At 58.4% G+C, this 26389-nt stretch overlaps 6 protein-coding genes across 6 annotated transcripts; all 6 read left to right on the top strand.

The window, feature by feature from the left end:
• Window positions 1–1850: 1850 nt before the first annotated feature.
• Window positions 1851–4277, top strand: LMJF_34_2430 (DNAj-like protein; the record flags this gene model as incomplete). The annotated part of the gene is made up of 1 exon (XM_001686289.1): window positions 1851–4277. One exon carries the CDS (start codon window positions 1851–1853, stop codon window positions 4275–4277), a length of 2427 nt encoding a protein of 808 aa, XP_001686341.1.
• Window positions 4278–6975: 2698 nt separating this feature from the next.
• LMJF_34_2420 (putative dolichyl-P-Man:GDP-Man1GlcNAc2-PP-dolichyl alpha-1,3-mannosyltransferase) lies at window positions 6976–8628 on the top strand (the record flags this gene model as incomplete). The annotated part of the gene is made up of 1 exon (XM_001686288.1): window positions 6976–8628. One exon carries the CDS (start codon window positions 6976–6978, stop codon window positions 8626–8628), a length of 1653 nt encoding a protein of 550 aa, XP_001686340.1.
• Window positions 8629–9247: 619 nt separating this feature from the next.
• Window positions 9248–10513, top strand: LMJF_34_2410 (conserved hypothetical protein; the record flags this gene model as incomplete). The annotated part of the gene is made up of 1 exon (XM_001686287.1): window positions 9248–10513. The coding sequence occupies one exon, from the start codon at window positions 9248–9250 to the stop codon at window positions 10511–10513; it is 1266 nt and encodes a 421-aa protein (XP_001686339.1).
• A 1776-nt stretch (window positions 10514–12289) lies between these two features.
• On the top strand, window positions 12290–13294 carry LMJF_34_2400 (conserved hypothetical protein; the record flags this gene model as incomplete). Its single annotated transcript, XM_001686286.1, has 1 exon — window positions 12290–13294. One exon carries the CDS (start codon window positions 12290–12292, stop codon window positions 13292–13294), a length of 1005 nt encoding a protein of 334 aa, XP_001686338.1.
• Window positions 13295–14409: 1115 nt separating this feature from the next.
• On the top strand, window positions 14410–14955 carry LMJF_34_2390 (putative centrin; the record flags this gene model as incomplete). The annotated part of the gene is made up of 1 exon (XM_001686285.1): window positions 14410–14955. The coding sequence occupies one exon, from the start codon at window positions 14410–14412 to the stop codon at window positions 14953–14955; it is 546 nt and encodes a 181-aa protein (XP_001686337.1).
• A 5280-nt stretch (window positions 14956–20235) lies between these two features.
• Window positions 20236–21321, top strand: LMJF_34_2380 (hypothetical protein; the record flags this gene model as incomplete). The annotated part of the gene is made up of 1 exon (XM_001686284.1): window positions 20236–21321. One exon carries the CDS (start codon window positions 20236–20238, stop codon window positions 21319–21321), a length of 1086 nt encoding a protein of 361 aa, XP_001686336.1.
• Window positions 21322–26389: the final 5068 nt, after the last annotated feature.

Here is a 26389-nt window from a genome sequence, read left to right as displayed (position 1 = left end):
TTCCTCTGCTTCTTGTTCGCCTTTGCTGCACAGCTCTCGTGGCAGGCGGCACGAAAGAAAGAGGGTGACGCCAGCTACCCGCTTGCTCGCTAGGAGCTGAGGTAGTTCTGTGCTCATTGGAAGTGCGAAGAAACACCAAAGGGTAGCGCCACCGGCTGCTTCCGTTCTCTATCGCGCGGCATCGATGCATCTACCACTGCCTCCCATTCTGCTTTCCTCCGATTCCTTTTTTTTTCGACTCCAACATTCCACGTGCGCGGATCTCGCGTCTTTGAAACACCCCCCTTCCCTACCCTCCTGCGCCTCTTCCTCCTCCTGTCCTTGTGTTTGCTCGTCAACGCGGAACGGCGTTGAATTGCGAATTCGTATTGCCCACCTTTATGTAGCTTCTCGCATCGGGGGACGATAATCCCGCGCCTCCTCCTTTCTCTCCCCCTCCCCTTGACAGTACTCTTCCCGCAGTGAAGGGCAGCAACTCGTGGTCGCGCCTCTGTACCTTTCCTGCTGCTGCGGTGTTAGCCCCGAGCATCAGCTTTTTGTTTGTTTCTGATTGTCACCTTGCAGTCGGGGAGGTGCTTGGACGGCTCCTCACCGCCTTCCTCATACTCCCGCCACAGCGTAATTTCGTTTGCTTGTGAGTGCGGCTTGGCTCTTCTTTTGCATACCCTCTGCTTCCCGACCGTGAAACCGCGTACCGGACTACCGCTCCGTTATTCACTTGGTCCTCTATCAGACTGGCACCTTCCCTTTCCTTTTACTTCTTCCTCCTAGAGACCCCGGGCTGCCGCCCGTGTCGACCGCAGCCTCACTCCTGCCCTTCCCGCGCCTTGCTTGCTCTCCTGTGGTGTAGGCCCTGTTCAAATAGCTCCCGCGACGCTCAGACCCCCTCCTCCCTCACCTCACACGCACATCTAAGCACGCATCTATACCTTTCCATTCTTCTCTCTCTCCCCGGCGTCTCGCCTCTGCAACGGATTACCACACATTCTTCCTCAACGCCGTGCGTGCGCCGCTGTTTTCCTTTTTTTCCTGTGGTGTTTGTGTTTTTGTGTATGTGTGTATGGTCTGTGTTTTGTCTCTTTCACTTTCGCTGTGGCGCTGCTCTTTCGCAGTTTTTCGTTTTCTTTTCGCCACGCCTTTTTCTCGTTGTTGTCGTCCGGCTTCCAAGCGATCAGATTTCTCGAGCCCCCCCCCTACCCTCCTCCTAGTCGTGCCTGCTGCCCGTGGTTCACTGCTGATCGGTGCTCTTTCTCTCTCTCTCTCTCCCCTCCTGCGTGTTTGTGTGCACGCAGCTGTGCGAGCACCCGGGTTTTCGAAGTCGTATCTGTTCACAACTGCGTACACAATTTCCTCTCTCGCCGTCGCGCGTCGCTTGGCCTTGCACAGTCGTCTGCTTTCACGTGAGCGACATAGAAACCTGCACCCTCTCCTTTCGTCTCCTTTCCCCGTCATCACCCGGCACTCCGAGGGGACCACTTGGAGAGAACGCGCCACGTGTGCACCAGACAATCCCCTCCACGCTTTCGGTGACGTTCATAGATCGCAAAAAGAAAACAAAGAAAAAAAGGGCGACTGTCGGAGAACACAGGCCGGCTCAATCACGAGGCGGTGGCATACGCTCATATTGGTCTTCGTGTGCCCACGCCTCTGCCATTCAGAAACAACGCAATAGCAAGACGGCATCGACAAGGCGCTGACCGTGCCGGCCATTACCGTTGCTGGTGAACCAACTAGCCCTCCCAGCCGCCCACTCGCAGAAGTGCGAAGGACACAACGCACGCCTCTGCATAGTTTCTCACCTGTTCTCCCCGCTCGCTTCCCTCGACTCCCCAATCACAAACGCGCGCGCCATGAGTACTGCCCTTGGAATGGAGCCGGAAGTGGCGTCTTCATCGGCCTCCTCCTCGTCTCAGTTGGAGCAGCCCACCGTCGACCCGCGCAACGTCGGCACCGATGCGGGGAACCGCTCGCCAGAGCTGTCGCTGAACACGGCCACCGCCAGCGCGAGCGGCCTGGCCTATCCAAATAACCTCAACGTCAACAAGATGAGCGGCGTCCGAGCTGGCGCGACAGACAAGCTACAAGGTGGTGCTTTTGCCCATCGCGGTGTCAACGGGGTCACAGCTCGATTTACGGACCCGAAAGACGAGAACGGCTTCACCGTTTTCAGTCGCCGCCCGATCGGCGCGAGTGCCGCCGCGACGGGACTGTCACAGCAGCAGACGAGCCCTACATCCACCTTGGCCCCGAACGTCAGCAACGGAGGCGGGGCCAGCAGCGGCCACGCTTTGCGCAGTTCGGTTAACGCAAGCGGCGCCGCCGCCAACGATGAGCATCCCGGGGTGATGGAGTTTGCCAAGAACCTCTCCGAGCGACACCTCAGATGTGCTTTGTGTGCCAAGGTAGTGGTAGATGTTGTGCTCATCGGGGCGCATGCGTCGGTAGCGTGCCGGCGTTGCGCTCTGGCCTTGCCAGGTACCCACATCATAGAGTTGCCGCGACCGCTGCGAGAGGTGCTTCGAGCGCTGAAGGCGGCAGCAGGACTGCCTGAGCCAAACGACGACTTTGTGGGCGATCGCCGCATTCTGCGCGCGAAGCGACCTCTTCCAGTGAGCGCCACGCAGCCCAACGGCGCCGAGTCGACGGCAAAAGAGGAGACGGCGGCTGTCGCTTCGCCCGGCTCGCCGGCTACGACTTCTGCCACCTCCACAGCGGCGATGCAAGCGGTCTTAGCGGAGCTGACGGATGCTGAGACGGCCGAGCGCCACCAGATTGGTAGCGCTGAAGCCTCTAGCCGCGCGGAGATCACGACGCGCAGAAGCGCTGCCATCGCCGCGCGAGCCGCCCCGGCAGCAGCCACCGGGAAGCCTAACGGCATCACGAGCCGACAGTATAAGCTGGAGGCGGACCGCAAGTATGAGAACGCGGAGTACGTCGCTGCATTGGAGCTGTACACCAAGGCAATCAAGCTGCAGCCGATGGATCATCAGTCGAACGCCAAATTCCTCTACGGCAACCGTAGTGCTGCCCACTATATGGCGCAACGGTACAACGAGTGCATTGAAGACTGCCTCGAGGTAGTGCGCCTGGACCCGAGCAGCGTGAAGATGCTGTCGCGCGCCGCTCGCTCTGCCTGCACCATGGGAAACCTGAAGCGTGCCATGGAGATCATGGAGAGCACGCCGAGGGATAGCTTGACCAGCGACATGGAGGCGGAGCTTGCCCGGTACAAGAGTGGCCTCGAGGCGTACCGCCACGCCGAGCGTTGCTTCGGTACCCCGGAAGGCGATGAGCAGTACCGGATGTTGGTCGCTCAGTTCAGCGATACCGTGCCGTTCCGAGTTCGGAGTGCCGAGTCGCTGCGGGAGCAGCGCCATTACATGCGCGCTGTGGAGGTGCTCGAGGCGCTCTCGTACTCCACGCGCACCCCGGCTGCGTGCCGCATCATGAGCGAGTGCCTCTACCTCTCTGGCTTCGAGTACTTTGAGCGGGCGCGGAAGTGCATCGTGGACGCGGCGCAGCTGGATGACGCCTGTAACGAGCTTCTGAAAAAGATTGATGCCGTTGACGACGGAAAGCAGAAGGGCAACTCAAACTTCAACAAGAAGAACTACGGCCCGGCGGCCGAGTACTACACGGTCGCTATTCAGGCCGCCGCTGACAACGATCAGGTGCTGCGCGTGCTCTACTGCAACCGCGCCGCCGCGTATAAGGAGTTGGGTCGCTACCGGGAGGGCGTCGAGGACTGCACCAAGACGCTGCAGATCGACAAGGAGTTCTACAAGGCGTACGCGCGCCGCGCGCGCTGCCACGAACACCTTGGCGACCACTTTGCCGCCGTGCGGGACTTCAAGAAGGCGATCGAGTACGACAGCACTGACCGCGAGCTGGCCCGGGAGCTGAGAGCGGCAGAGCAGAACCTGGCCAAGGAGGCGGAGAAGGAGAGAGACTTTTACTTTCAATTAGGTGTCTCTCGCACCGCGACAGAGCGAGAGATCAAGCTCAAGTACCGCGAGCTCTCGCTGCGGTGGCACCCAGACAAGTGCATTGGCCTGGATGAAGTCGAGCGCGAGCGGGCCGAGCACAAGTTCAAAATTATCAGTGAAGCGTATGCCACCTTGGTGGATGCCGGGAAGAGGCGCGAGTACGACGCGAAGCAGGATCGAGAGCGCTTCACGCGTGCTGGCGGGTTCAATTTCTCCTCCACGTACAGCGGTGGCAACGCGAACGACTACTACCGCGGTCGTCACCGCGCCGGCGGCAACGGCTTTTGGTAGTGTCACGCACGGAGTCGCCCGTGTGCGCGGACGGAAAGGCGCAGTAGCGCCTCTGCCACCGGCCTCCTTTCACCTCTTCGGACACCCTCTGCTCCTGGTGGGGTACGACAAACGAACAGGAGCGTCTCGCTCTCGTCCGCTATGACTGATTCGTTTCTGCTCTTCCGTTTCGTCTTTGCTTTTTTTTTATTGCACTGCGCTCTTGTTGATTGCATGGCCCACTTACTGCGTCTGCCTCTTGTCCCTTCCCCACCTCCTCTCCCTCCTCCTCTTCCGTGATATTTTCGGTTTCTCTCTCTCTCTGGCGATGTTCACGCTTTGTTCTGCCTTTCTATGCTGCGTAATATATGGGGTTGCCAGCTTCGTCTTGTTCTTCATGTTGGCCGTCTTTAACTGCACCCCGTACGCTAGACTCGGGTAGCGCGCGTGGGGGTGGTCGGATTCCTCGGTTGATTGGCTCGCTTGGTGCAGTTTCTGTGCGTCGTCGCGCAGACTCGAAACGCCGCTTGCGCATTCGAAAGCAAAACCGACATGTCGCTAGTTGGCGGCTTCTCCGCCACCCTCCCCCGCGATCTTTTGGTATTGTACTTCGTGCTGGTTTTGCCTTCACTCTTTGTGAGTTTCATGTCTCCATGTCCTCTTCTTTGTTTTTCCGTGATTAGAGAAGGCTGCCCCTTTTTGCTGTGTCCCTTTTCGCTCGCCTTTGTCGTCCTTTTCCTATGATTTGTATTTACGCTTGCTTTCCGACGGTGCCGCCCCCCCCCCCCTTCCACCTTTGTTTTTCTTTCTCGGTTCCGCTCGCTCACAAGTATGTTCGCCTTCCCCCTGTTTTTTTGTCCGTTTCTCTCTTTCTCGTGATGTGTCCTGCGTCTACTCGAGGCACTTGGGCATGCTAACGCTTGTCCCTCTCTGTGTGAATGTGCATGTGAATGCGTGCATGTACGAGCAGGTGTTTGTGCCTCTGTTTCTGTGCGCGCCGGCGAGGTGTGAGCGTAGATGCTTCGTTTTCTTTTCCTTTTGTGTGTTGGATGTCTGGGCCTCTCTCCGATGTTGCGTTGCTCTGTGTGTGTGTGTGTGTGCTGCTCCTTAAGAGAGGAGAAGAGGGACAGATGTCGAGAGAGTTCCTCCTCTCTCTTATTATTATTACTTTTTCGCTTCTATGTATGTGCGTGTGTATGTGCGTGCCTGTCGGCAGGCTTTTTTTTTGATGTGAGTCTCATCTGTTTTCTTCTTTTTTTTGCTGTTGTGTTGTGGTTTCGCCCTTGCGTGTACCGGCATATCTCACGGAATCGTCTGTGGTTCTTCCCTCTTCCCCCTTTTCCCCTCCGAGCCTTTCTGCCTTCCTGAAGGGGATGCCCTGCCGTCTTATCGGCCGCTGTATATTTTCTATTGCCTCGCTCTTGCCCCTCCCTCTTTCTCTTATCCGCGCGCTCAGCAGCAAGGGCGATCGTGTCGGGACAGGCAGGAGACAGTCGTGATGGACTGTGAGGTGAGTGTTGGCGGTGGCTTGTGTAGCTCGAAGAGCAAAGGAAAAGCAAAGTAAATACCGCAACTGAAGAGTGTGCACGGCTTGGTGGTATGCTCGACGGCCGAGAAGGACAGCACGCTTGGGCGTGTCGTTGGACAAACTCGCGTCGACGGTGTGTGCGCTGTTCAGCACCGTAGGCAGCGCATATCTAGTTTCAGGGGCACTCTCCATGTTGGGCGAATGCGCATCGGGGAAGCGACGCACATATTTTACTAGACGGAACATCAGCCTCTGCGGAAAGCAAACAAAAAAAAACGAACGCCAGCGTTTCTTTGAGCGTACTGGAGCGCATGACAATGGTATTCAGAGTCGCCACTCACTGGAGGCGGAGTAGGCTACGAGGCGGCGTCTTCCGACGGCACCGCAACACAACCATGTGCTCTTGGCTTGCCGCAAATGTAACGCTCTCCTCGGCCTCCCCTCTCCACCTCATTGGGTGGTGGTGGGGGGACCGCTGTATACGGCATCACTGTTTTCTCACATACACCTTCCCCCCCCCCCTGCACCTCGTTCTCTCTTTTTTTCCAATCCTTTTGCACCGGCTGTCTTTTCAGCAACTGGCAGTTGGGGCGATCTCGAAACGGTTTGCGTCCATCTCCCCTTCCGCCTCCTCTCTTTTTCTCTCTCCCTGTGGCACCTCCACGTCTAAACTCCCTCTGCCGCCCCCTTGCCGCCTTCAATCATCCACCTCCACCCCTTTGAACAGAGCGCATTCACGCGTTCCGAGTGGCGCGATCGTGCAGAGCAAGTGCTCGCTTTTCATACACACACACATATATATATATATGTGTGTGTGTGTGTATACAGCTACCGCTCTCTTCCATCCGCGTGGCCGTGTTTCTTGTCGCTGCTGCCGCTATCTCTATCATTCTTCTATTTTTATTCGTTTCGTGTCTGCGTTTTCTCAGCGACAAGATCGGCCTTGCATCGGCTGCATCGCATGCTGCATCTGCTCACCTCTACACACGCCTCACCCCTACACACCACGCCCGTCTCTCCCTTCCAGTCCAAGTCGTATCCGACCTATGCGTGTGTTAAAGTGATGCTTTGTTCTTCTTTTCATGTTCTTCTCGTCCTTTGACTCCTCTTCTTTGTCTCTCTCTCTCTCTCTCAGCCTCGAGAAAAAGGCGAAACAGGCGAGCTCATCGCGAGGGAGCAGAACCGACGAAAATGGAGCTCATGCTGCTCGGTTTCCTCTACGCCTTCGGGGCGGCGTGTGTGGTGAACTACTTCATTATGTTTGTGCGCATCCGGACGACGGAGATGTACGTTCAGCGGCGGAAGAGGGTTGTCGAGGCTTACGAAAAACTGCACGGGCCTTTGGGGAACCGTGCGGCGGAGGAGAGGGGAGGTGAGGGCGAAGCGCCTGAGACCGGTGCGTCAGCTGACTTGCTGTCCAAGGAGCCGCTGCGCGTCGCCTTTCTCCACCCGGACCTCGGCATCGGTGGCGCGGAACGGCTGATTATCGACGCCGCTGTTGGACTCCAGAAGCGCCAATCGATCCGCCTCGTTGAGGTGATCATCGTCACGAGTCACCACGACCGAAGTCGAGCCTTCAAGGAGACGACGGATGGAACGGTGCGCATTGTGGTGCGGGGCAGCGCGCTGCCCGCCAGTATCTTCGGTCACGCCAAGGTGCTGTGCGCCACGATTCGCATGGGTTTCGCCGCCTTCGCGACATGCTGGAGCTTTCCGAACACAGACTGCTTCGTTGTAGATCAGGTGGCGGCGGCGATGCCGGCCCTCCACTTGTTCGCCGGCAGAACACCGATACTCTTCTACAGCCACTTCCCTGACCGGCTCTGTGACCCGAACCGCAACCCAGACGGGACCTTCAAAAGCGCCGGCTCTGGTGTGGCTCCGTGGCACGCGATCTATCGCGGCTTCTTCGACCAGGTGGAGGCTTCTTCCATGAAGTTTGCAACGAGCATCGTGTGCAACTCCAAGTTCTCGCGCCAGGTGTGCATCGACACGTTCCCGACGCTGGCCGACAAAATCCACGAGACCACCGATATCTTTTACCCGCCGGTGGAGACGAAGGTACGCGAGGTGACAGAGGACGCCTTGTCCAAGTCTGCAGCGTTGCGGGAGCTGAAGCAGGCAGTGAGCAGCGCTGTCACCTTCGTCTCCATCAACCGCTACGAGCGTAAAAAAAATATCGAGCTGGCCATCGAGGCCTTCGCGCTCCTGCTGTCGACGGGCGAGTTCAAGAACGCAGAGAGCAAGAAGCCGCTGATGCTGATCATCGCCGGCGGCTACGACCCCCGGTTGGCGGAGAACGTGCAGTACGCCGACGAGCTTGCGGCGCTTGCGACAGCGAAGCTGCGCATTCCAGCATCCCAGGTGCGCTGCCTCAAGAACATCAGCGACGATGAAAAGGCGGTGCTGCTGTCTGAGATGCGGGCACTCGTGTACACGCCCTCTCGTGAACACTTTGGCATTGTGCCGGTGGAGGCCATGGCGTACTCGAAGCCGGTTGTCGCGATCGCCGATGGCGGCCCGTGCGAGAGCGTCGGCAGCGTGGAGCTGGAAGACCCGTCAAAGTGCGGCGGGCTCTTGTCATCGCCGGAGCCGGCGGCGTTTGCGGAGAAGATGGCGTGCTTTGCGCGTGACCCGGTCTACGCAGCCAAGGTCGGTGCACAAGGTCGCGCCCGCGTCCTCGAGAGGTTTAGCACGGAGGCGTTCAGTACGCAGCTAGTGACGCGCCTGGTGCGCCTGCGGAGTGAGGCGGACAAGAGGTTGTTGGCTGAGGGCATCGAGCTTGCCAAGAAAGAGGCAGCCTCCAAGGCAGGTAAATCTTCACTAAAGGCAAAGCGCGACTGAGCCAAGCAGGAAGTGGAGAAGGCGGTGATGACGCACGCGTTTCATGCTCGAGGCGGCGTCGGCGCTTCCTGTCCTCCTGGAGCGCGCACTCCCTCACCCTCCATTCTTGTGCTCAAGGTTGATCGCCGTGCGACCCGGAGCGGCTGGAGGCTGTGCCCGCCTTTTCGTCCTCGCCGACGTGACATCTCAGCCGTTAGTGTGTATGTGTTTTGCTCGGTCTTGGCTGCTTTCCACTCGCGTATGCGAGTGTGATCGTTAGTACCTGTGCCCATTGTGCGTTCGGTCTTGCGCTCACTTTATCGCCTGTAAATCTTCCAAGTCAACTGGATAATAATACCAGGAAAAGAGCCACAGGAGTCAAGCAAACAAGATTCCAGCTATATTCCTCACTCCTGTGCAGTGCGCACCCTGTTAGCAATGTGCTTCTCTTTCGTCTGCTGGACCGCATGGACCGATATCAGCTGCACGTGGGTGGTGGTGGTGGTGGTGGTGGTGGTAGAGCGAGAGCCGATCGGTGTGCAAGAAAAGCGGAGGCTCCGCTCTCGAACGCCATTGTGTGACCGGTATTCCTTTTTGTTGCTGTTTTCTTTGCGCATGCCCGACGCTCCAGTGTGTTTTCATGTCGTGCGTGCACGTCCCACTCGACCTTCTGCTCACCTTCCCCTCTCCGTTTTTCATTGCACGACTGTCCTCCCCACGGATGCCACACACCCGCATCCGCCCCTCCCGACAACATCCACTTACCTCTCGCTCCATGCTGGTGTTTCACCTCCGGACAAGTGGACGGGCACATTCCTACAGCGGACGTGGGCAAAACACGATGGAGCGCATCCCTCTTGTTGTGCGCCGGATGGTGGCGGCGGAGCAAAGCTGCGGCTTCGTCCACTTTTTCGCCTCCCTCGCCGATGCGTCCGCAACACCGTTAGTCATCGAGGCAAAGGCCTTCAGCAGCGCTGCCGCCGGTGGTGCAGCGGACGACGCTGCACCGACGTACCAGCTTGTCTACGACGTCATGCGCTCACGAAATGGCCATATACTGTTCAAGAAATCTTATGCTGAGCGCTTCACGCACAGTCTTGCCCTTGCCGCCCCGGTGCACGCCCTCCCAGCCCAGCTGCGGTCTCTTGTTCAGTCGCGTCTGCAGGCGTATATCGAGTCGCCGGGCGTTTACCTGGACGGCGCCACCGAAAGGAACGTGAAGTTACTGTCCTGGATTCCGGCCACCGCTGCCTCCACCACACAAGAAGAGGCGTTCCCGATTCCTGGCATTGTCATGCTTGTCAAGTCATCTTACCCCTCAGAGTCCATGTACCGCGAAGGTGCCAAGCTCGGCTTGCTGTTTAACGCGCACCGCACCAATCCCAATGCGAAAGTGGCCCAGATGGGGCTGCGCGATCGTGCTAACGCCTATCTGGCTGAGAATGACGTGTATGAGGTGCTACTCGTGCACGACGCCGCCGACGCTTACCTCGTTCCCGAGGGTTCGCGGTCGAACTACCTTTTGCAGAAGTCGGACGGAACGTGGTGGTGCAGTGCCGAGGAAGACATCCTCGTCGGGATCACGCTCAAGACAACGTACCGGGTCGTGCAGGCGTGCGGCCTCGGCAGTGTGCAGCATGCCAAGCTCACCCTAAAGGACATTCTCGAAAGCAAGTCGCTCTTCATCTTGGGCACCAGTCCCACGATCATGCCAGTTCAATCGGTGCTGCTGTACAGGGACACGGAGACGCGCAGGCTCTACGAGGAGGCAGTTCGGGGGCTCGGCACGACCGCGGGAACGGTGCAGCAGGTGTCAGACGACAAGGCAGAGCTTCTCTTCCCCGTGAATGTGGAGCTGGCGGCCGCCCTGCGGGCTCAATACTTTGCGGAGGCCGCATCCTCATAGCGGCCGACGGTGCTTCGGCCTCCTCTGCACCGATCACAATCGCCATCAACTGCGGCTACGTCTTTTCACTCCTCCTTGCCGTTCCAAGCACTTCCACCGTTCTTGTGCTGCAGTAGAGGGGAGGTGGTCGCGTTTGCGGCCCTCGTCTCCGCCCCAGCGGCTCCTCTCCCTGTTTTCTTGCTCATCCTCTGTCGCACCTCTGCGTGAGCCACAAACGCGCACGCGCTGGCACACGCATCACCCCTGCGCGAGCGTGACCATCTTTCCGTCTGCCTTTTCCTACGGCATCATCTCGGCCGCTTCAGACGCCGTTGCTGCTATTGCTCTTAGCACCTCTTTGCTCACCCTTCGTGACGGGGAACAGAGGGGGGAGGATGGAACTCCTCACAGTGCGCGGTTTCACAATGTGCACTACCCAACTCTGTGGTTAAGCCCAGCAGCCCCTCCTTTCTATCCCTGACAGATGCCCAACCAGCTTCTGGTGGTGTCAGGGTCGGGCGCCTACGATGCGGGCATGCCAGAGCGATGTGTCGCTGCTGGTGTCGGCGGTGAGGTCCTGGACGGCGTGGCGTCGGAGCAACCTGCGTCTGTACGCACAGCTTGTGCCATCCCTATGAGTAGGCGGGGTGTCCGCGCGACTGGAGACGCATCCCACCCTCCCGCCCTCACACTGCCTACTGGTGTGGTGGTGGGGGGAGCCTGAGCCACCTCGCGAGCGATGCATCAGGGGTGGTGACCTGCATGATGGGGGAGCGGCTGTGAGGCGGCCTGCAGAGCGGGGGCGGGTGGAGGTCGGGGCAGGGGGCCGTGCTCTCGCATGAGTGCGCTGGCCCATTGCTGCGACGCGCGTGTCCACCGGTGCTTCGCACCACGCGATAAAGGGGGGAGGGGCTGTGGCAGGCCAGGGGTAGTGAAGGCAGAGTGGGCATGACTCCTGTTTTAGTGCAGAATGAGTGCGCTGCTGGTGTTGTCTGTTTTTCCTGTGCGTTTCTTTTGCCTGCCGTGTTTACGTGGTGCGCGGTAGCCTTGACTCAAGACGAAAAAGAGAACCGTGAAAGAAGTCCCGCTGTGAACGCGAGCGGTGCGTCGTCCATGTTTCTTGTAGCGTTACCATCTTCGGTAGTCGGGGTTTCTCGCGCTTACAGTCGCCTGCGATTGCGCCTCTCTTGGCAGCTGGTGCGGTATGGAAATCTCTCTGGGCGTTGATGGGCGCTGACGTGTGCTGCTGCTTTCTTGCAGATCCGGATCACGCTGTGTCTCTCGTATCCATGGCCAACCCAGAGCGCGCGCGTGTGCTGCAGGCTCTCGCAGAGAGGGCGGCGCTGCGCTCGCATGATTGATTCGAAGCATCCTACAAAGCAACAAAGGGGCACTTTAAACGAATCCGATGCCACGGAAATCGGCTTCCCGAATCTCCTTCTCCACCTTGTCGCTGACTGGCGCCGCTACGCTCACGTTGTGCGCGTGCGCCTGGGTGTGTGGCGCCGCTTTCTGTTGCGTTGCTTTGCCCGCGGCACATTCCCCTTGCGTCTTTGGTGTGTTATGAGTACTTCTCCTGTCCTTGTTTGCTCGACGAGACGAGAGCAAGTCCCAGGCGTTGGCGTGTCTGTATGCGCGCCAGCGACCCTTTCGCCCGTTGGTCTGATCGCTGTGCAACGGGTACTGTCTTGCGGTGCTGACGGCACGCAGTTGATTCGACCTGCTCGCTTTCACGTGTAGCTCCCTCTTCGCTATATTTTTTTCGACCTCGCAGTCTGCGTGACACCTGCAGTAAGCATGCTTCGGAAGAGTGGACGGCGGCTCGCCCTGGAGGGCGAGCGTCAGTTCTTCCACCCCGGCAACTCACCGATGCAGTCGACCGGCGGGCTACCCTTCTACGGCAACCTGTACGCTGGCCGCGTCGACTCCCAGAACTACGTGCCACCTCGCCAAGGCGGCTCTGGGCTGCTGGAGGTGGACAAGTCCCTCTGGGACAACCCGGCGACGCGGCAGAAGCTGCAGTCCTGCCCCTACTTTGCGCTGAGTGATCAGGTCATGTTCCATAACATGGACCCCGTCTACCTTGACCCCGGCCTCCTGTCCCCTGAGGAGCACCAGCTGCTGCTGCTCTTTAGTCGAGCCTACTACGAGAAGTGGTCTGTCATCCATCGCCGCCCTCCGCACGCACTGCCGAGGCTGCGCATCACCTACGGCTCGTCGAAGCTGCTGGACGAGATTCTTTTCTTGCTGGACGTGCATCCGGATGTGTGCGAGGTGCTGAAGAAGGAGTACGCCGTCGACGACTCCACGCTCATTGGCATGAATCCAAATCTGTGGAGCTCCGCGTACCTCGACCCTGCCAACATGGATCACCTCTCCGGACGAGTGCTCGAGTTCGCTGGTGTGCCAGAGCCGAAGCGGACAAAGTTCTTTCTCCTGCTGGACCAGATGCGCCGCATCAAAGTCCATCGGCGAGACCTCCCCAACAGTGAGGAGAGGGTCGATGTGGTGCCTTTTTGTTACGGCGTCACACTCTACGACTTCTGCAAGTTTCTCGGCATCACGCCCTACTCGGGTCAGCTGAAGGTGTACGACTACGTCGACCTTCAGGGAACTGCGCGCTCCGAGACGCTCAAGGACGAGGACTCCTACTTTGACTACCTTGTTGCCCTGTTCTACCGCGCCGATGTTCGCTCCGCCACCTTGACGGACCTGGCTGATGCGAGCGACCACACCTGCCGCTACACCGTCACTGTGGAGCCCTTTACGACGGCCGACCGCAGGGTGGGGCGCTGGTTCTGAGTGCGTGGAGAGGGATGTAGTCGGTGGTGCAGAGGGCAGGAGGGGCGGTCACGGATGAGCTTGTGCTTCTGTGCTACCTGTCTCTGCCGAATGGTTTTGTATCGCTAGGGTGAGGTCTCGCGTGGGCTTCTTGTTGTTTTTCCGCAGCGCTGTCGCTCGTGCTGCTGCCTTGCGGTCGCCGCCGGCCCCTCCTTGCAGGCGTGCCTGTGCACCTCGGCTGAACTCTCGTTCTTTTGCACGTGTGTGGTTGCCGCTGCCTGAATATGACGTTGAAGCACAACTTCTTGTTTCCCTCCCCCTCCTCCCCCGACATGTTTTGCTGTTTCTGCTGCGTGGCGCCCGCACGTGTGGAATGACGCTGCTGCTTCTCCCACGCCGTTTGCCGTCTGTGATGGCACAGGGTGGTGCACGAGGGGGAAAAACGAAACACACACACGCACGGCACGCGAACAGAGCGACGAGGAGAGACTTTCGGAAGCGGCTAGGGTGGCAGAGAAGGGTGAGGTGTTCTGTTCCGCGACTGATCGACACAACTGCCTGCGGCTCCCTTTCTCGCACCGCTTTCTGCCCCCTCGTCTCCTCGCTGTCACAGATGTCGAAGGCACGTCAGACACCAACGAAAAAGAGTGACCCACGGCGGGCCCATTGCTCTCCCAGTAAGTGAGAGAAACAGTGCCCACGGCATCTCGCGCAAAAGGGAGACCTCATCGCGTGCGTTGCCGGCTTTCTCAAACACCCTCCCCTGACCTCTTCTCCCTCTTCCTCTGCCCGCCTCTTTGTCCTCAACGCGACTCTGCAACGCAAAAATAAGAGCACAATACACAGAAAACGAAGGAAAAGAGTCACCCCAAGGGCCTCCGTGAACGCAGAAGCACGCCTGCGTCTACCACTATCTTCGACTCGTCGCGCTGTGGATTCCATAGAAGGCTGCACGTGCTGGTTCATTTTCGTGTCTTTAACGTGTAGCTGTCGCCGCACACGAGCACATATTCAGTTCTGTCCGCCACAGCTGCGGATCCTTTTTTTCTTTGTGTTGGTGTGCTTTACGCGCGCTCTTCTCAGTCCTGCCAAGCCAACCTCCTTCTCCCCCCTCCCCATAAGGCAGCTAGAACCTGATGAACATCACTAGTCGCACATCGGGGCCTCTGCGCACCACTGCGCCGGCGGCATCAGCGCCGTCCGCGGCAGCGCGCCGTCGCTTTCAGCTTACGGAGGAGCAGCGCCAGGAGATCCGAGAGGCATTTGAGCTGTTCGACTCGGATAAGAACGGACTCATCGATGTGCATGAGATGAAGGTGAGCATGCGGGCGCTTGGCTTTGATGCAAAGCGGGAGGAGGTGCTGCAGCTCATGCAGGACTGCGCTGCCAGGGACCAGAACAATCAGCCGCTGATGGACTTACCGGGCTTCACAGATATCATGACGGACAAGTTTGCGCAACGCGATCCTCGGCAGGAGATGGTGAAGGCGTTTCAGCTGTTTGACGAGAACAATACCGGCAAAATCTCCCTTCGCTCGCTGCGTCGTGTGGCGCGGGAACTGGGCGAGAACATGAGCGACGAAGAGCTGCAGGCGATGATTGACGAGTTTGACGTTGACCAAGATGGCGAGATCAACCTAGAAGAGTTTCTTGCCATTATGCTAGAGGAGGACGACTACTAGGAAGCGGGAAGCGCCCAGTCGGGCACAGGACGGCTAAGGTGCGAGGAGAATCGTGTAGGAAGCCGTCTGGTGGCTTTTGTGCGCTACTGAAGGGAGACGACGCCGCAAGAGCATCCAGCGTCGAATCACAAGCGGTGAGACCGACAGCGATGGAGATGTATCATCGGGCTCGACAAAGCCACGTGCATGCGCGATACGTGCTCTCCTGCTAACTTGCTCATGCTGTCTCTCTCTCTCTCTCTCTGCAAGCTCTGTCCACGACATCACTGTTCCTTTCTTTTTGTTTTTCATTGCTTTCCGCTGCTTGCTGTGGTCCTGGCTCTCCGTTTTCTTTTCTTTTTCTTGCATAGACGTTGTAATAGAAGTCGGACGTTTGGGCGTGGTGACCATGGCGCTACTGGCAAGACGTGCAAGTAGGTGTGCACCAGCGCAACTCGGTCGACTTCTGTCTTCTCCTCTTACATGTGTGACGTATTGGCATCCCTTTGCTTGGACTCGTGTGCGCCTCGCGCTTTTTCTCCCGGTTGTCCGTTGTGCCCAGTTTGCTCTTGGCGCTGAGGTGACCAAAGTGCTATGGACAGCCCCCACACCCCCGCATCCGCATACCGCCGTGCGAACGCAGCAGTCGCGTCAGCGTCAGCATTTTACTCCCCGGCGAGCTGTGGGCGCGCTACCCAGACGAAGAGATAAGCAGCGACTCTCCCTTGTTGCGCAGCTCTCCCCTACCTGCTGTTGTACAGATGGTGCAGCGCAGACAGACAGCAAGTCAGGTGCGTTTGCTATGCGCTATCGCGATGATGCACGCACAGGTACACGCAGGCAAGGGGCTGCAGCACCTTCCCTTACCGAGATCGCGCGCGGGGCGTGGAGCAGTGGTGCTGGCGCCGGACCTGCTGCAAGGCTGACGTGACCAGCCACGACGCAAAGAGGCGCGTGTGGTCGCCCTTGTTGCGGGGTCGCTCTCCCACCCTCATGGCACCCGACACGGGCCCCGCCACCGTGGAGGACGGCTTGGTGCGACGGACCTGGGCACGCGCGACCCGGTGTCGTGCCCGGCGTGCCACGCGAGATCTGCGGGTCGCCCGACGGTCGAGGCAGACCGCGTTTCACGCAATGGTCTTGCACGCAGGGATGCGATTGCACGCACCTCACTCGCGCTGCACGGGCTTCCGCCGTCGTGTGTCTATCGCTGCCCCCCGCATCCTCCGTCCCCTGGCCCGGGAACGGCGGGCTGTGAGCTCTCTGTGTGCGCAGGCGCATGTGTGTCGGCGGGGCTCTTGGGGGGCGGTCCCTTGCGCTTGACGCAGCCACGCCTGTGAAAGAGGTGCGGGTCGAGGACCAGGTGGGGTGCCCCTTGCTGTCCCCGACGCACAGCAGCGCGCCCCCTGCCGCGGCACATGCGGGCATGCGGCCCAGGCACGGACCCACCCCCCGCTGCGTTGGCGGAACGGGACGATGTGGACAGCGCGCACCCACGGGCAACGATGCCGCGCTGCAGCAGGCCCCCTCCCCTCCCAGGCATACACAAGTGCGAGCGCTGTGCGCAGGCGCTGCCGTGGGCAGCTGGCATGGTGTGCCGTGCTCTGAGCAAGGTGTGCGGGAGGTGCGCAGGGCTCAGCCCCCGGGTGCGTGTGAGCGGAATGTGCGGCATCTCCTGCGCCCGGCCGGGGTGGGCTGATGCGGCACGGGTGCCGGAAGCGTGGGGGAGGACAGCACCGGCCAGCGCCATCGAGCCCTCCAGACTCCCGTGTGGAGAGACGCTGCGCTGCGCCGCGGCATGCCGCGGCCTGAAGCGGGTGAGGGCGAGGCATGGCATGCAGGGAGAGTGCGCAGGGTCTTGGAGGGCCCTGGCCTGAGTGTGGGCAGCGTCCTCCTTGAGCCCATCCGGCACGCGCACAGAAGAGGATCCCCTGCTGCCCGCACGGCAGACGCCGCCGCCTCTTGCCCTCGACCCGGAGCGTGGGCGCGGCCCGCGTGGATGACGCTGTGTTCTCCACACCCGGGTCCGTGAGGCGCCGATGGCGCGGCACGCATGCGAGGAAGGGGCGAGGAGGGAGAAGGAGAGGTCATTGGTCACGTGGCCCGCCCTGCAACGGCAGGGCGGTTCGCCCTTGACGACGAGGGCGGAGCCGTGGCGCGGCAGCGTCAGAGGCGAAGTACGGGTGTATGCGTGCATGCTTTGCGGTTTCGGTTTCGTGTTTGAGAGAGGGGTCGACAGGAAGGGGGTACGTCGTGACCGGAGGTGGTGAAGGGGGGTGGCGGAGACGCCTTTTTCGCGGCGAACGAAAGGGGGTCGATGTCGCGCTGTGTGTGTGTGTGGGGGGGGGGAAGGATTGGGGGAAAAGCGGCGCGGAGGCTGTGCCGCCCCAATCACAGCGAATGGGAGCGAGGATGATGTGCTGCAGCAGAACTGTGGTTAAAACCGTGCACGCAGAGAGATATGCATATGAACAACAACAACAACAAAAAAAGGTACTGCAAGAAAATTATAAGTGGTCGGGCTCTGAGGGCGTGTCCGGTGCACGGTGAGGGTGAGGTGGGGGTGCCGGAATTTGGTGAGGCGATTGCTGTTCTCCTTGTTTCCCGTACTTGAGCGTGCCCTGTCGAACTCTGCGTTCGGCTGTGCGCGCTTTACTGCTCTTGCGATGTCTAGTCTGTCACGGATGGACAATGCCCTGCTCCCACGTTGCCGCGGCACGTGTGTGCGTGTTCCCTGAGAGGTGAGCTCTCTTGCTCTAGTTACACGCAAGTCTGCATTGACGCTTTCCTTTTTTTCATGTTTTTTTTTCGGGGGGGGGGGGCCGTGCTTCCCCTTCCTCAAAGCGTGTGGGCTATGCTGAATGCCAGTCTTCTCTCCACTCGTCTTTGCTCTCTCTCTCCGTTTTTTTTTCTGTCTTGTCCTACTCCCCTGCGCCGACAACGCGGCGTCCCTTTCCTCCTGTTCGTTGATTGAATGCTCGGTGCAACGGCGACATCGCTCACTTTCACGCGCTTGGCGTTTTCGTTTTCCGCGGGGACGTCTACATACTTTCTCACCATGTGCACATCTGGCACACGAAGCTCACTCCCTTCCTGCTGCACCGTCTCCTTTCGTTTTTAGTTTCTCGTGTTTCCTCTCCTTTCTGCCTCTCTGCCACGTCTCTACTCAGTTCCACATTTGTAGTACGCAGTAGACAACGAGTTACTCACACGAGGACGCAGAAAAAGAGATCGGTGCTGTGCTCCATCTTACGACTCTTTCTTTCACGCTAAGTGGATTCGTTCTCTTCAGTGTTGACGCCATTCTCGTAGTTTCTGTATCTCTCTCTTTCTCTCTCTCTGCGTTGCAGAGTGACGTGCGTCCCGTGTCTTCCTTTTCTCTGCAGGTGATCGTGGGCGAGGGTTAACCTAATCTTCTTGTTTTTTGCCCCCGTTTGAGTCGTTTCCCTGTAGCTCCTCTTACCGCACACAGGGTAAAACTTGACAGAACGGCGTCGCCTTCCTCAGGGTTGTGCCACGCAACGTTTTTTTTCTGTTGTGGTGGTCCGCCCCTTTGTTTGGAACTGTATCCTGAGTAGGTTTTCGCGGAGACACCCTCCTCTCCCCTCCTCCGACACACACGCTGGCACAGCTGACCGAGACACAAAGATTACCTCGTTTCTAGGAGTCTAACCACTTGCGCAACGAAAGCTAGCCAATACAACATCGCACACAAACACATTCGCAAGCCACGCATACGTTTGTGAGGAGGAGAAGACAGACTGTTTTGTGGTGCCTTCCTCGCCGTCGCCCTCTCACTCTTTTCTAATTCATACACGCCGCTGTTGCTGTACGGTTTTGCCCTCGTCGTGTTCTTGTCGAGCGTGTCAAAGACGGTTCTCCTAATCGAGTTGACGCGATTACGTCCGCCTCCCCTCCCCCTATCAGCTATATGCACACACTCACACACACACACACACAAGCAGAGCACACACAGAGCACACAGGCATCACCTTAGCGGAGCCCTTTCCTTTTTGTTTCTTTGTTTCGCGCGTTTCTCTCGGCTTTGCCCGGCTTTGCAGTTCGCAGCACCGGTGACCGCACTCGTGGAAGAGGCCGAACGCCGTTAGGATCGATCTTCTTTCCCCCACACTCTCATACACATACACACACACACACACACACACACACACACACACACGCACCACCTCCTCACGTGAGTGGGGTAAGCGCGTGCGTTTACCTCTCACATTCGGCCAGAAGACTTTGTCTTTTGTGTCCTTTTTTTTTGTCTGGTTTCGCTGTGCGGTGTGTTTGCCCCGTCCCTCCGCTCCCTCGGCTTTCCCGAGCGGGTCTGCTTTCGCACCCACACAGGAGAGCGCACCCTCGATTTAGTGTTCGGCTTATACGGGTCGGCTGCCTTCACCTTTCAGCATCGCGATCGAGCTCGTGCGCCTCGGCTTTGACGCGCTCTCTTCTCCTTTCCTGTGCGTTTTCCCCCCCTTTTTCTGTGTGTTTAGTTGTCACGTGGTGGGCACCTGCGCCAGTAGCGGAGCCGAGTAGGCTTAGACGTGGACGACAAAGGGCACGAAAGCCCTGTACTCCGGTCGCTTCCCACTACATCCCATCGCAATTCGTTTGTTTCGGGCCTCTTAACCACCCGAACCCCCCTGCCCTTTCTCTCACCGCGCCCTCGACTCCCCTCATTCACGCAGAAACTCTTTCGAAACAGAGTGACCGAGGTAAAGAGCAGGTGTGTATATGTGTGTACCGACCAGGGGTGTCTCTACTTTCACACTTTTTTTTTTCGACTCTTGTTCTCTGCTGTCCATTCTTTTTCGTTGCTTGTGTGTCTGTCTGTCTGTGTGTCGTTCACTCTCCCCCGGAGCTTCCTCCTTTGTTCGTCGAGGAGCTGTGACAGGACCCAGGTTTCTGTCTACAAAAGGGTTTTCATCACCGCACGGGGCAGTTGTGAGATCGAAAAGGAAGTAACAAAGAAAAAAACAAGACGGCGGAGCTCATTCTCTCGTTTCTTTTCTTTTTTTTGTGTGTTTTTTCTTTGCTCTTGCGTGTGTTCAGTGGTAGTCAAGTAGCAACACTAGCGCACGAACAGATAAGCCTCTCCCCGCGACCACCTGCGCTGCTTGGTTACAGGGTCCGCACTGTTGCCACCTCTCTCTTGGCAGCGCTCTTAATAGAACCCTTTCTTTAGTTTGTGGGTTCTCATTTGTGGTTTGGTCTGTCAAGAGAACTCTAAGTAGCTTGTTTGTGTGCTCGTTCTTTCTCTATCCCCACCCCCAAGCTCGACACGCACAAAGTACGATGAACATTCTACATAAGATTTTCACGCCAGGCAGCAAGTCGAAGAAAACACTGCTGCACTGTGATGCGGAGCTCGGGGACAGACAGTCCCACAGCTCCTCCAAGGTTTCCACCGCCGTCCAAGTCAAGAGCAAGTTGACCGCGGCGAGCTCCGATGATGACGACTGTGGCCCGCTGATGCGAAGCGTGTCCATGACGGTGGTCAGCGATCCAGTGCCTTCATCTTTCAAGACGAATTCGAGCTTTGCGAATCAATCGAGGCCGACACAGGGTCCCGCCTCCTTCAAGTCGGCGCGTCTGGCTAACTCTTTCTCCAACGCCAGTTGCCATCTCGAGCGGCACCACCAGCACACTGCTGCCCTCGCCAGTAGTGTCTCTCGCCATAACCAACGCTCTCTCTTTGATAAGATACACAGCAGCGGGAGCTTCGCGGTCGGCGAAACGACCGTATCAGGCGGAAGCTTCACGGCGAACGGCGGCACGGTGAACCTGTGGCGGTTGCCGTGGACGCAGCAGAAGGTGACCATGTGCCCCAACTGCCATCGCCCGCGCCAGCGCGATCGCACCATGCAGGTCTCTCGCGCCAGCTACACTCTGCAGGAGACCACCATCGAAAACGGCATGGGCGACGACATGAGTGAGGCGAACGAAGACATGTCCTACAGCGACTCAGAGGGCATGGGCGGGCCGATGAGCGACTCCGTCACCTGCCGCTGTGGAGTCGTATCGGAGGGTGACGCGCCACTGGATTACGACGACTCTGCCGAAGCCACCGAGGAACACCCGAAGCTGTTTGTTGTCGAGACGCAGAATCCGTCAGCAGTTCAGTTGCCAGGCACCATTGCCGAGGCCTCGGACAGCGAAGGCGAAGGCCGTGAGGACGTCCGGCGGTCGTACAAACTGTCGTTGGTGTCTTCCCCCACCCCCACCTCGCTACGGCGTCGTGCGCCGCGTGTGCAGCCGCTGCTGAGCGGCGCCTCCCCTCAAACCAACACCGCCTCCGTGCCGAAGAGGGTGACCCATTGGCTTCACGAGCAGCAAACCTCGGAGGCACGCGTCGTGTTGAAGCCCAAGGCGGCCAGATAGGCGCCGAGCAGCTAGCAGCGAAGCGAACGCGGCAGTTTGCTTTTTTGCCTCTTTGTTGGCAGCTGAGCGAGTTTCGTCGTGTCTTACAATCGTTTTTTTTTTTTTGCTTGTTTGGTCCGCCCTCTCCTCCGGTCTTCCTTCTCCTGCCCCTTCTCTTCCAAGCCAGCCTAACATCATCGAAAGAGAAAGCGACTGCAACATCCGCACCGTTTTTTTTTTTCTCAGTTGAAGGGTCCCTCTCGCTTGCTTCTCTTCCTGTTTAGGACTCTACATTCTCTGCTTCGCGAATGCTATAAGCGCATGCATTCTTTACTCCCCCCTTTGTTTGGTGTGGCTTTGCAGCGTGGAAGCGAGTGCCGCGCTACACGTCTCGATTCTCAGCATTTCTCGCCGCTCCTTCACCTTTTCTCTTTTGTTTTTTGTTTTCGCTCTTCTCTGGCTGGTCTTTCTGACGTTCCGCCTCTACCGTACAAGACGCGTGTTTTTGTTCGCTTTTCGTGTGTTTCTCCCTTGCTTTGTACTGCGCTACATCCTATACAAAACGCACTCGTAGTGTCGCTTCTCCCTCTCTCTCTCTCTGTGTGTGTGTGTGTTGTGTGTGCGTCTTCGCCTCTGCTTCATGATGCTTGTGCCGCTGTGCGTGCGTCCGTCCGCGCTTGTGCTTGTGCATTTTCTCTCTTCCGTAAAGACAGGTGTTGGCATGCTCTTTTCTATTTGCTCCTCCTCGCCTGTCTTCTTGGCGTGTGCGTGCGCCCATTGTCTTAGTGGTTTGCCCCGACGCTTGGCTAGCGCATGAGGTTGAACGTTTCCGGGCATGTGTTGCACGCGCTTGTTTTGCGTGTGGACTTCAGCGGCGCAAGCAGCAACCGTGCGCCGGACGAGCATGAGGAAGTCCAAATAAGTAAAAGAGAAAGCATGCCGAGCGCAACGCTGATGGAGCGCAATCAAAAAGGTGGAGCACAAACTATGTACATGCGCTTCGCTGCCGTGCTGACTGGGATGGAAAGAGCCCGACGTGTCGCTTTACAAGGTGCTGCAGCGTAAGCGAGGCACGCTGCAACCAGTGTCTTTTCGTTTTTTTTTGCGTTTTTTTTTGTTTGCCGCCCTTGCTTGCCTCCTCAAATCTCACTTGCTTGGTCGGCCGGTGACGTTGATGACCTCCAAGACTCCAGCCCTTGCCGCCGCCGTGCAAACGGTGGCGCGCTTGGCCCTTTGATGCGCCCCTTCCATTATCGTCTTACCTGTATACGTGGATGTGTTGGAAGCAGGGACGTAAGGACACAGGAAAGGGGAACACACAACTAACCCCAACTGGGCTCTCCGCGCATGCTTGGGCGTGTATGCATTCGGATGGCGACGATGATGATACACACACACACACACACACGGCCTCCTTCCCAGCACACCCGAGCCTTCTCTTATTTCATGTTTGCCTTCCTTCTCCGCGGCGATTTCTTTTCCTACTCGTGCGTGCATTCCCTCGAGCTGACGTCGTTTTTTTGTTTTGCTCGTTTGTGTCCTATGCCTGCGCGTCTCTCAGTTCCACATCCCCAACCTTCCATCCCTCCCTCCCCCTCCTCCTCTCACTGTCGGATTATTCTCCCACACTTTCGTCGTTTTTTTGATTTGTGTGTGAGTTTCGTTCCTCTTTCGATGTCCTTTTGTCTTGCTTACTCTCGTTCATTCCTTCTGGGTAGCGGCGCACCTCCCTTCCCACCACACTGCGTGCAGCGACCGCGCGCGGGGCGTGGAGCAGTGGTGCTGGCGCCGGACCTGCTGCAAGGCTGACGTGACCAGCCGCGACGCAAAGAGGCGCGTGTGGTCGCCCTTGTTGCGGGGTCGCTCTCCCACCCTCATGGCACCCGACACGGGCCCCGCCACCGTGGAGGACGGCTTGGTGCGACGGACCTGGGCACGCGCGACCCGGTGTCGTGCCCGGCGTGCCACGCGAGATCTGCGGGTCGCCCGACGGTCGAGGCAGACCGCGTTTCACGCAATGGTCTTGCACGCAGGGATGCGATTGCACGCACCTCACTCGCGCTGCACGGGCTTCCGCCGTCGTGTGTCTATCGCTGCCCCCCGCATCCTCCGTCCCCTGGCCCGGGAACGGCGGGCTGTGAGCTCTCTGTGTGCGCAGGCGCATGTGTGTCGGCGGGGCTCTTGGGGGGCGGTCCCTTGCGCTTGACGCAGCCACGCCTGTGAAAGAGGTGCGGGTCGAGGACCAGGTGGGGTGCCCCTTGCTGTCCCCGACGCACAGCAGCGCGCCCCCTGCCGCGGCACATGCGGGCATGCGGCCCAGGCACGGACCCACCCCCCGCTGCGTTGGCGGAACGGGACGATGTGGACAGCGCGCACCCACGGGCAACGATGCCGCGCTGCAGCAGGCCCCCTCCCCTCCCAGGCATACACAAGTGCGAGCGCTGTGCGCAGGCGCTGCCGTGGGCAGCTGGCATGGTGTGCCGTGCTCTGAGCAAGGTGTGCGGGAGGTGCGCAGGGCTCAGCCCCCGGGTGCGTGTGAGCGGAATGTGCGGCATCTCCTGCGCCCGGCCGGGGTGGGCTGATGCGGCACGGGTGCCGGAAGCGTGGGGGAGGACAGCACCGGCCAGCGCCATCGAGCCCTCCAGACTCCCGTGTGGAGAGACGCTGCGCTGCGCCGCGGCATGCCGCGGCCTGAAGCGGGTGAGGGCGAGGCATGGCATGCAGGGAGAGTGCGCAGGGTCTTGGAGGGCCCTGGCCTGAGTGTGGGCAGCGTCCTCCTTGAGCCCATCCGGCACGCGCACAGAAGAGGATCCCCTGCTGCCCGCACGGCAGACGCCGCCGCCTCTTGCCCTCGACCCGGAGCGTGGGCGCGGCCCGCGTGGATGACGCTGTGTTCTCCACACCCGGGTCCGTGAGGCGCCGATGGCGCGGCACGCATGCGAGGAAGGGGCGAGGAGGGAGAAGGAGAGGTCATTGGTCACGTGGCCCGCCCTGCAACGGCAGGGCGGTTCGCCCTTGACGACGAGGGCGGAGCCGTGGCGCGGCAGCGTCAGAGGCGAAGTACGGGTGTATGCGTGCATGCTTTGCGGTTTCTTTTTTCTGTTTGTAGTCGAGCGATTTCTAGTGGAAAGGGTCGCCCTCTTTTTTTTTTTGCGTTGTCTTGTTGCTTTTTCGCTTTTTTTTTGTTTGTTGTTGTTCGCTTGAAAGTGTATCAGACGTGTATGCTCTCTCTGACGGTTGTGCGGGCGTGCGTTTACGGATGTGCGTTCCAGTGCCTTCTGGATTGAGCGCTGCTTTTCTTTCTCATTATTTTTGGTTTCTTGTAAGCTGGTATCAGGGATCAAAGGAAACTTTTGCTTTTGTTTTGTATCGGCTGTAGTGGAATCGTATGTCTTGGGGCTGTTTTAAGTGTGCAGCTTCTTTTTTTGTGTGTGCCTGGCATGCGTGGATGCTGAGCTCAGGTGTGTGTTCATCTGTGTATCCTCGCGGCTTTGTGCTTATGTGGCATTTGTCTAGGTTGTGGTGTGCGTGCGTGGATGTGTGCATGATGCGATGACGGTTTTGTTTTGTCGTGTGTGTGGACCTCTTCATTTCTTACTGTTCTCCACCCGCCGTGCGACTCTCTCTCTCCTTCCACGCGTACAAGAACACTGACGCAGGCAGACAGTGAACGGGAGAGGCTTTGGGTCATCCTCCGCCGCGCAGCCGCTGCATTTGTATCCCTGCTTTCCTTTTTTCGTTTTCTGCCTCTTCTGTTCTTTCTCTTGCTTTTAGTGCTTGTTGCGCGTGTGGATGCGCGTAAATTGGTTCGTCATGTACATATCGATAGAACGTTTTTTTTTTATCAGTCGTGTATGTCTTTGTGACGTTGCTTCTTCGAGCGTTTTTTTTTTCGTTTGTATTCCCGTTGTTGATATCGTTCAGCGCGTGTGGGCACTTTGCGCTTCGCGGATGCTGCTGTTGCCCGGTAATGTTTTTTTTTTGTTTGCTTTTCTTTTCCTCCTCGTTGCTTGCGCCCGTCTCGTTCTTGGGTGTGCTGCTATGCGTCTCCTTTGTTTGTCGTGTGTTCCTTTTCTGTGTACTCTGCAGGGGGGCGAGGATGAAGGTCAAGGCTCTCGTACTGATGCCCTCTCCTCTCCCCTCCTTTCCCTCTTCCACTTTCTTTCTCTCCCGCCTGCTAGCAAGCTCTCTATATACATGTATACCACCTCTGTTGTTCTCAGCTGTACACGTGCGTATACCGAACACACCCACAGAGACACGTAATTATCTAATGCTCCCTTTGTGTGCCTCCTCCCCCGTCAGACCCCTCCACGCTCTCGCTGTCTTTGTGTGCCTTCTCGTTCTTTTTTCCAGTAGGGCATTGGAGTCGTGGAGAGTCGGTGGTGAAGCCCGAACGAAAGGGAGCCCCAATACGCAATGAATATGCTTCGTAAAGACAGTGAGGATAGAGGTTAGCCCCCCTTTTTTTGGTTGCGTGGGCCGACATCCTTTCCTGTGAGAGTAACAGAGCCGAACAGAGAAGCAGAGAATGAGGGTCGCCGACCCCGCTGCGAAGGATGAGAGGCCTCCTCGTTTGTAGCGTTTGGATGGCTGTTCGCCTTGGGTCAGCGATGGATGCCGTGCAGATTAGGAATCAGCAACTTCAATCTGCGGCATCTGGGGATGGCCAAAGAGAGGAGAGCCCAGAGCGAAAAGTTGGCCGCATACGCGACGTGCATGTTCGAGGTATGCACCATTGTGTATTCACCGCTCTCTTCGTGGGTTATCTCTCGTTGTCTCTCCTCGATTGCTACCTCGCATGCAATACAGCAAGCAAACGCGCCCATTCGTGAGTCTGCACTCGTCTTGGTTTTTTCACGACCCACGACTGCTCTCCTCGTTTCTTGGAGAGATGCTCTTGCTTCCCTGTTGCGCTGCCCGTGCCCAACTATTCTGCATTGCCCGCTTTTTTTTTCGCTCTGCGGACGCTTGCGGATTCCGTTTTTGTTGCATTTTCTCCTTCTCGCGGGTCTTCAACATCTGCCCTTCCCTGCAGTTGACTGACCGAACAGCCCGCCATCGTTTTTTTTTTGTCTATGAACGCCGC

Source organism: Leishmania major, chromosome 34 (assembly GCF_000002725.2).
Source record: "Leishmania major strain Friedlin complete genome, chromosome 34".
Lineage (NCBI taxonomy): Eukaryota > Euglenozoa > Kinetoplastea > Trypanosomatida > Trypanosomatidae > Leishmania > Leishmania major.
Note: the sequence above shows the minus strand (reverse complement) of the source record. Positions and strands in the feature narration are given on the sequence as shown.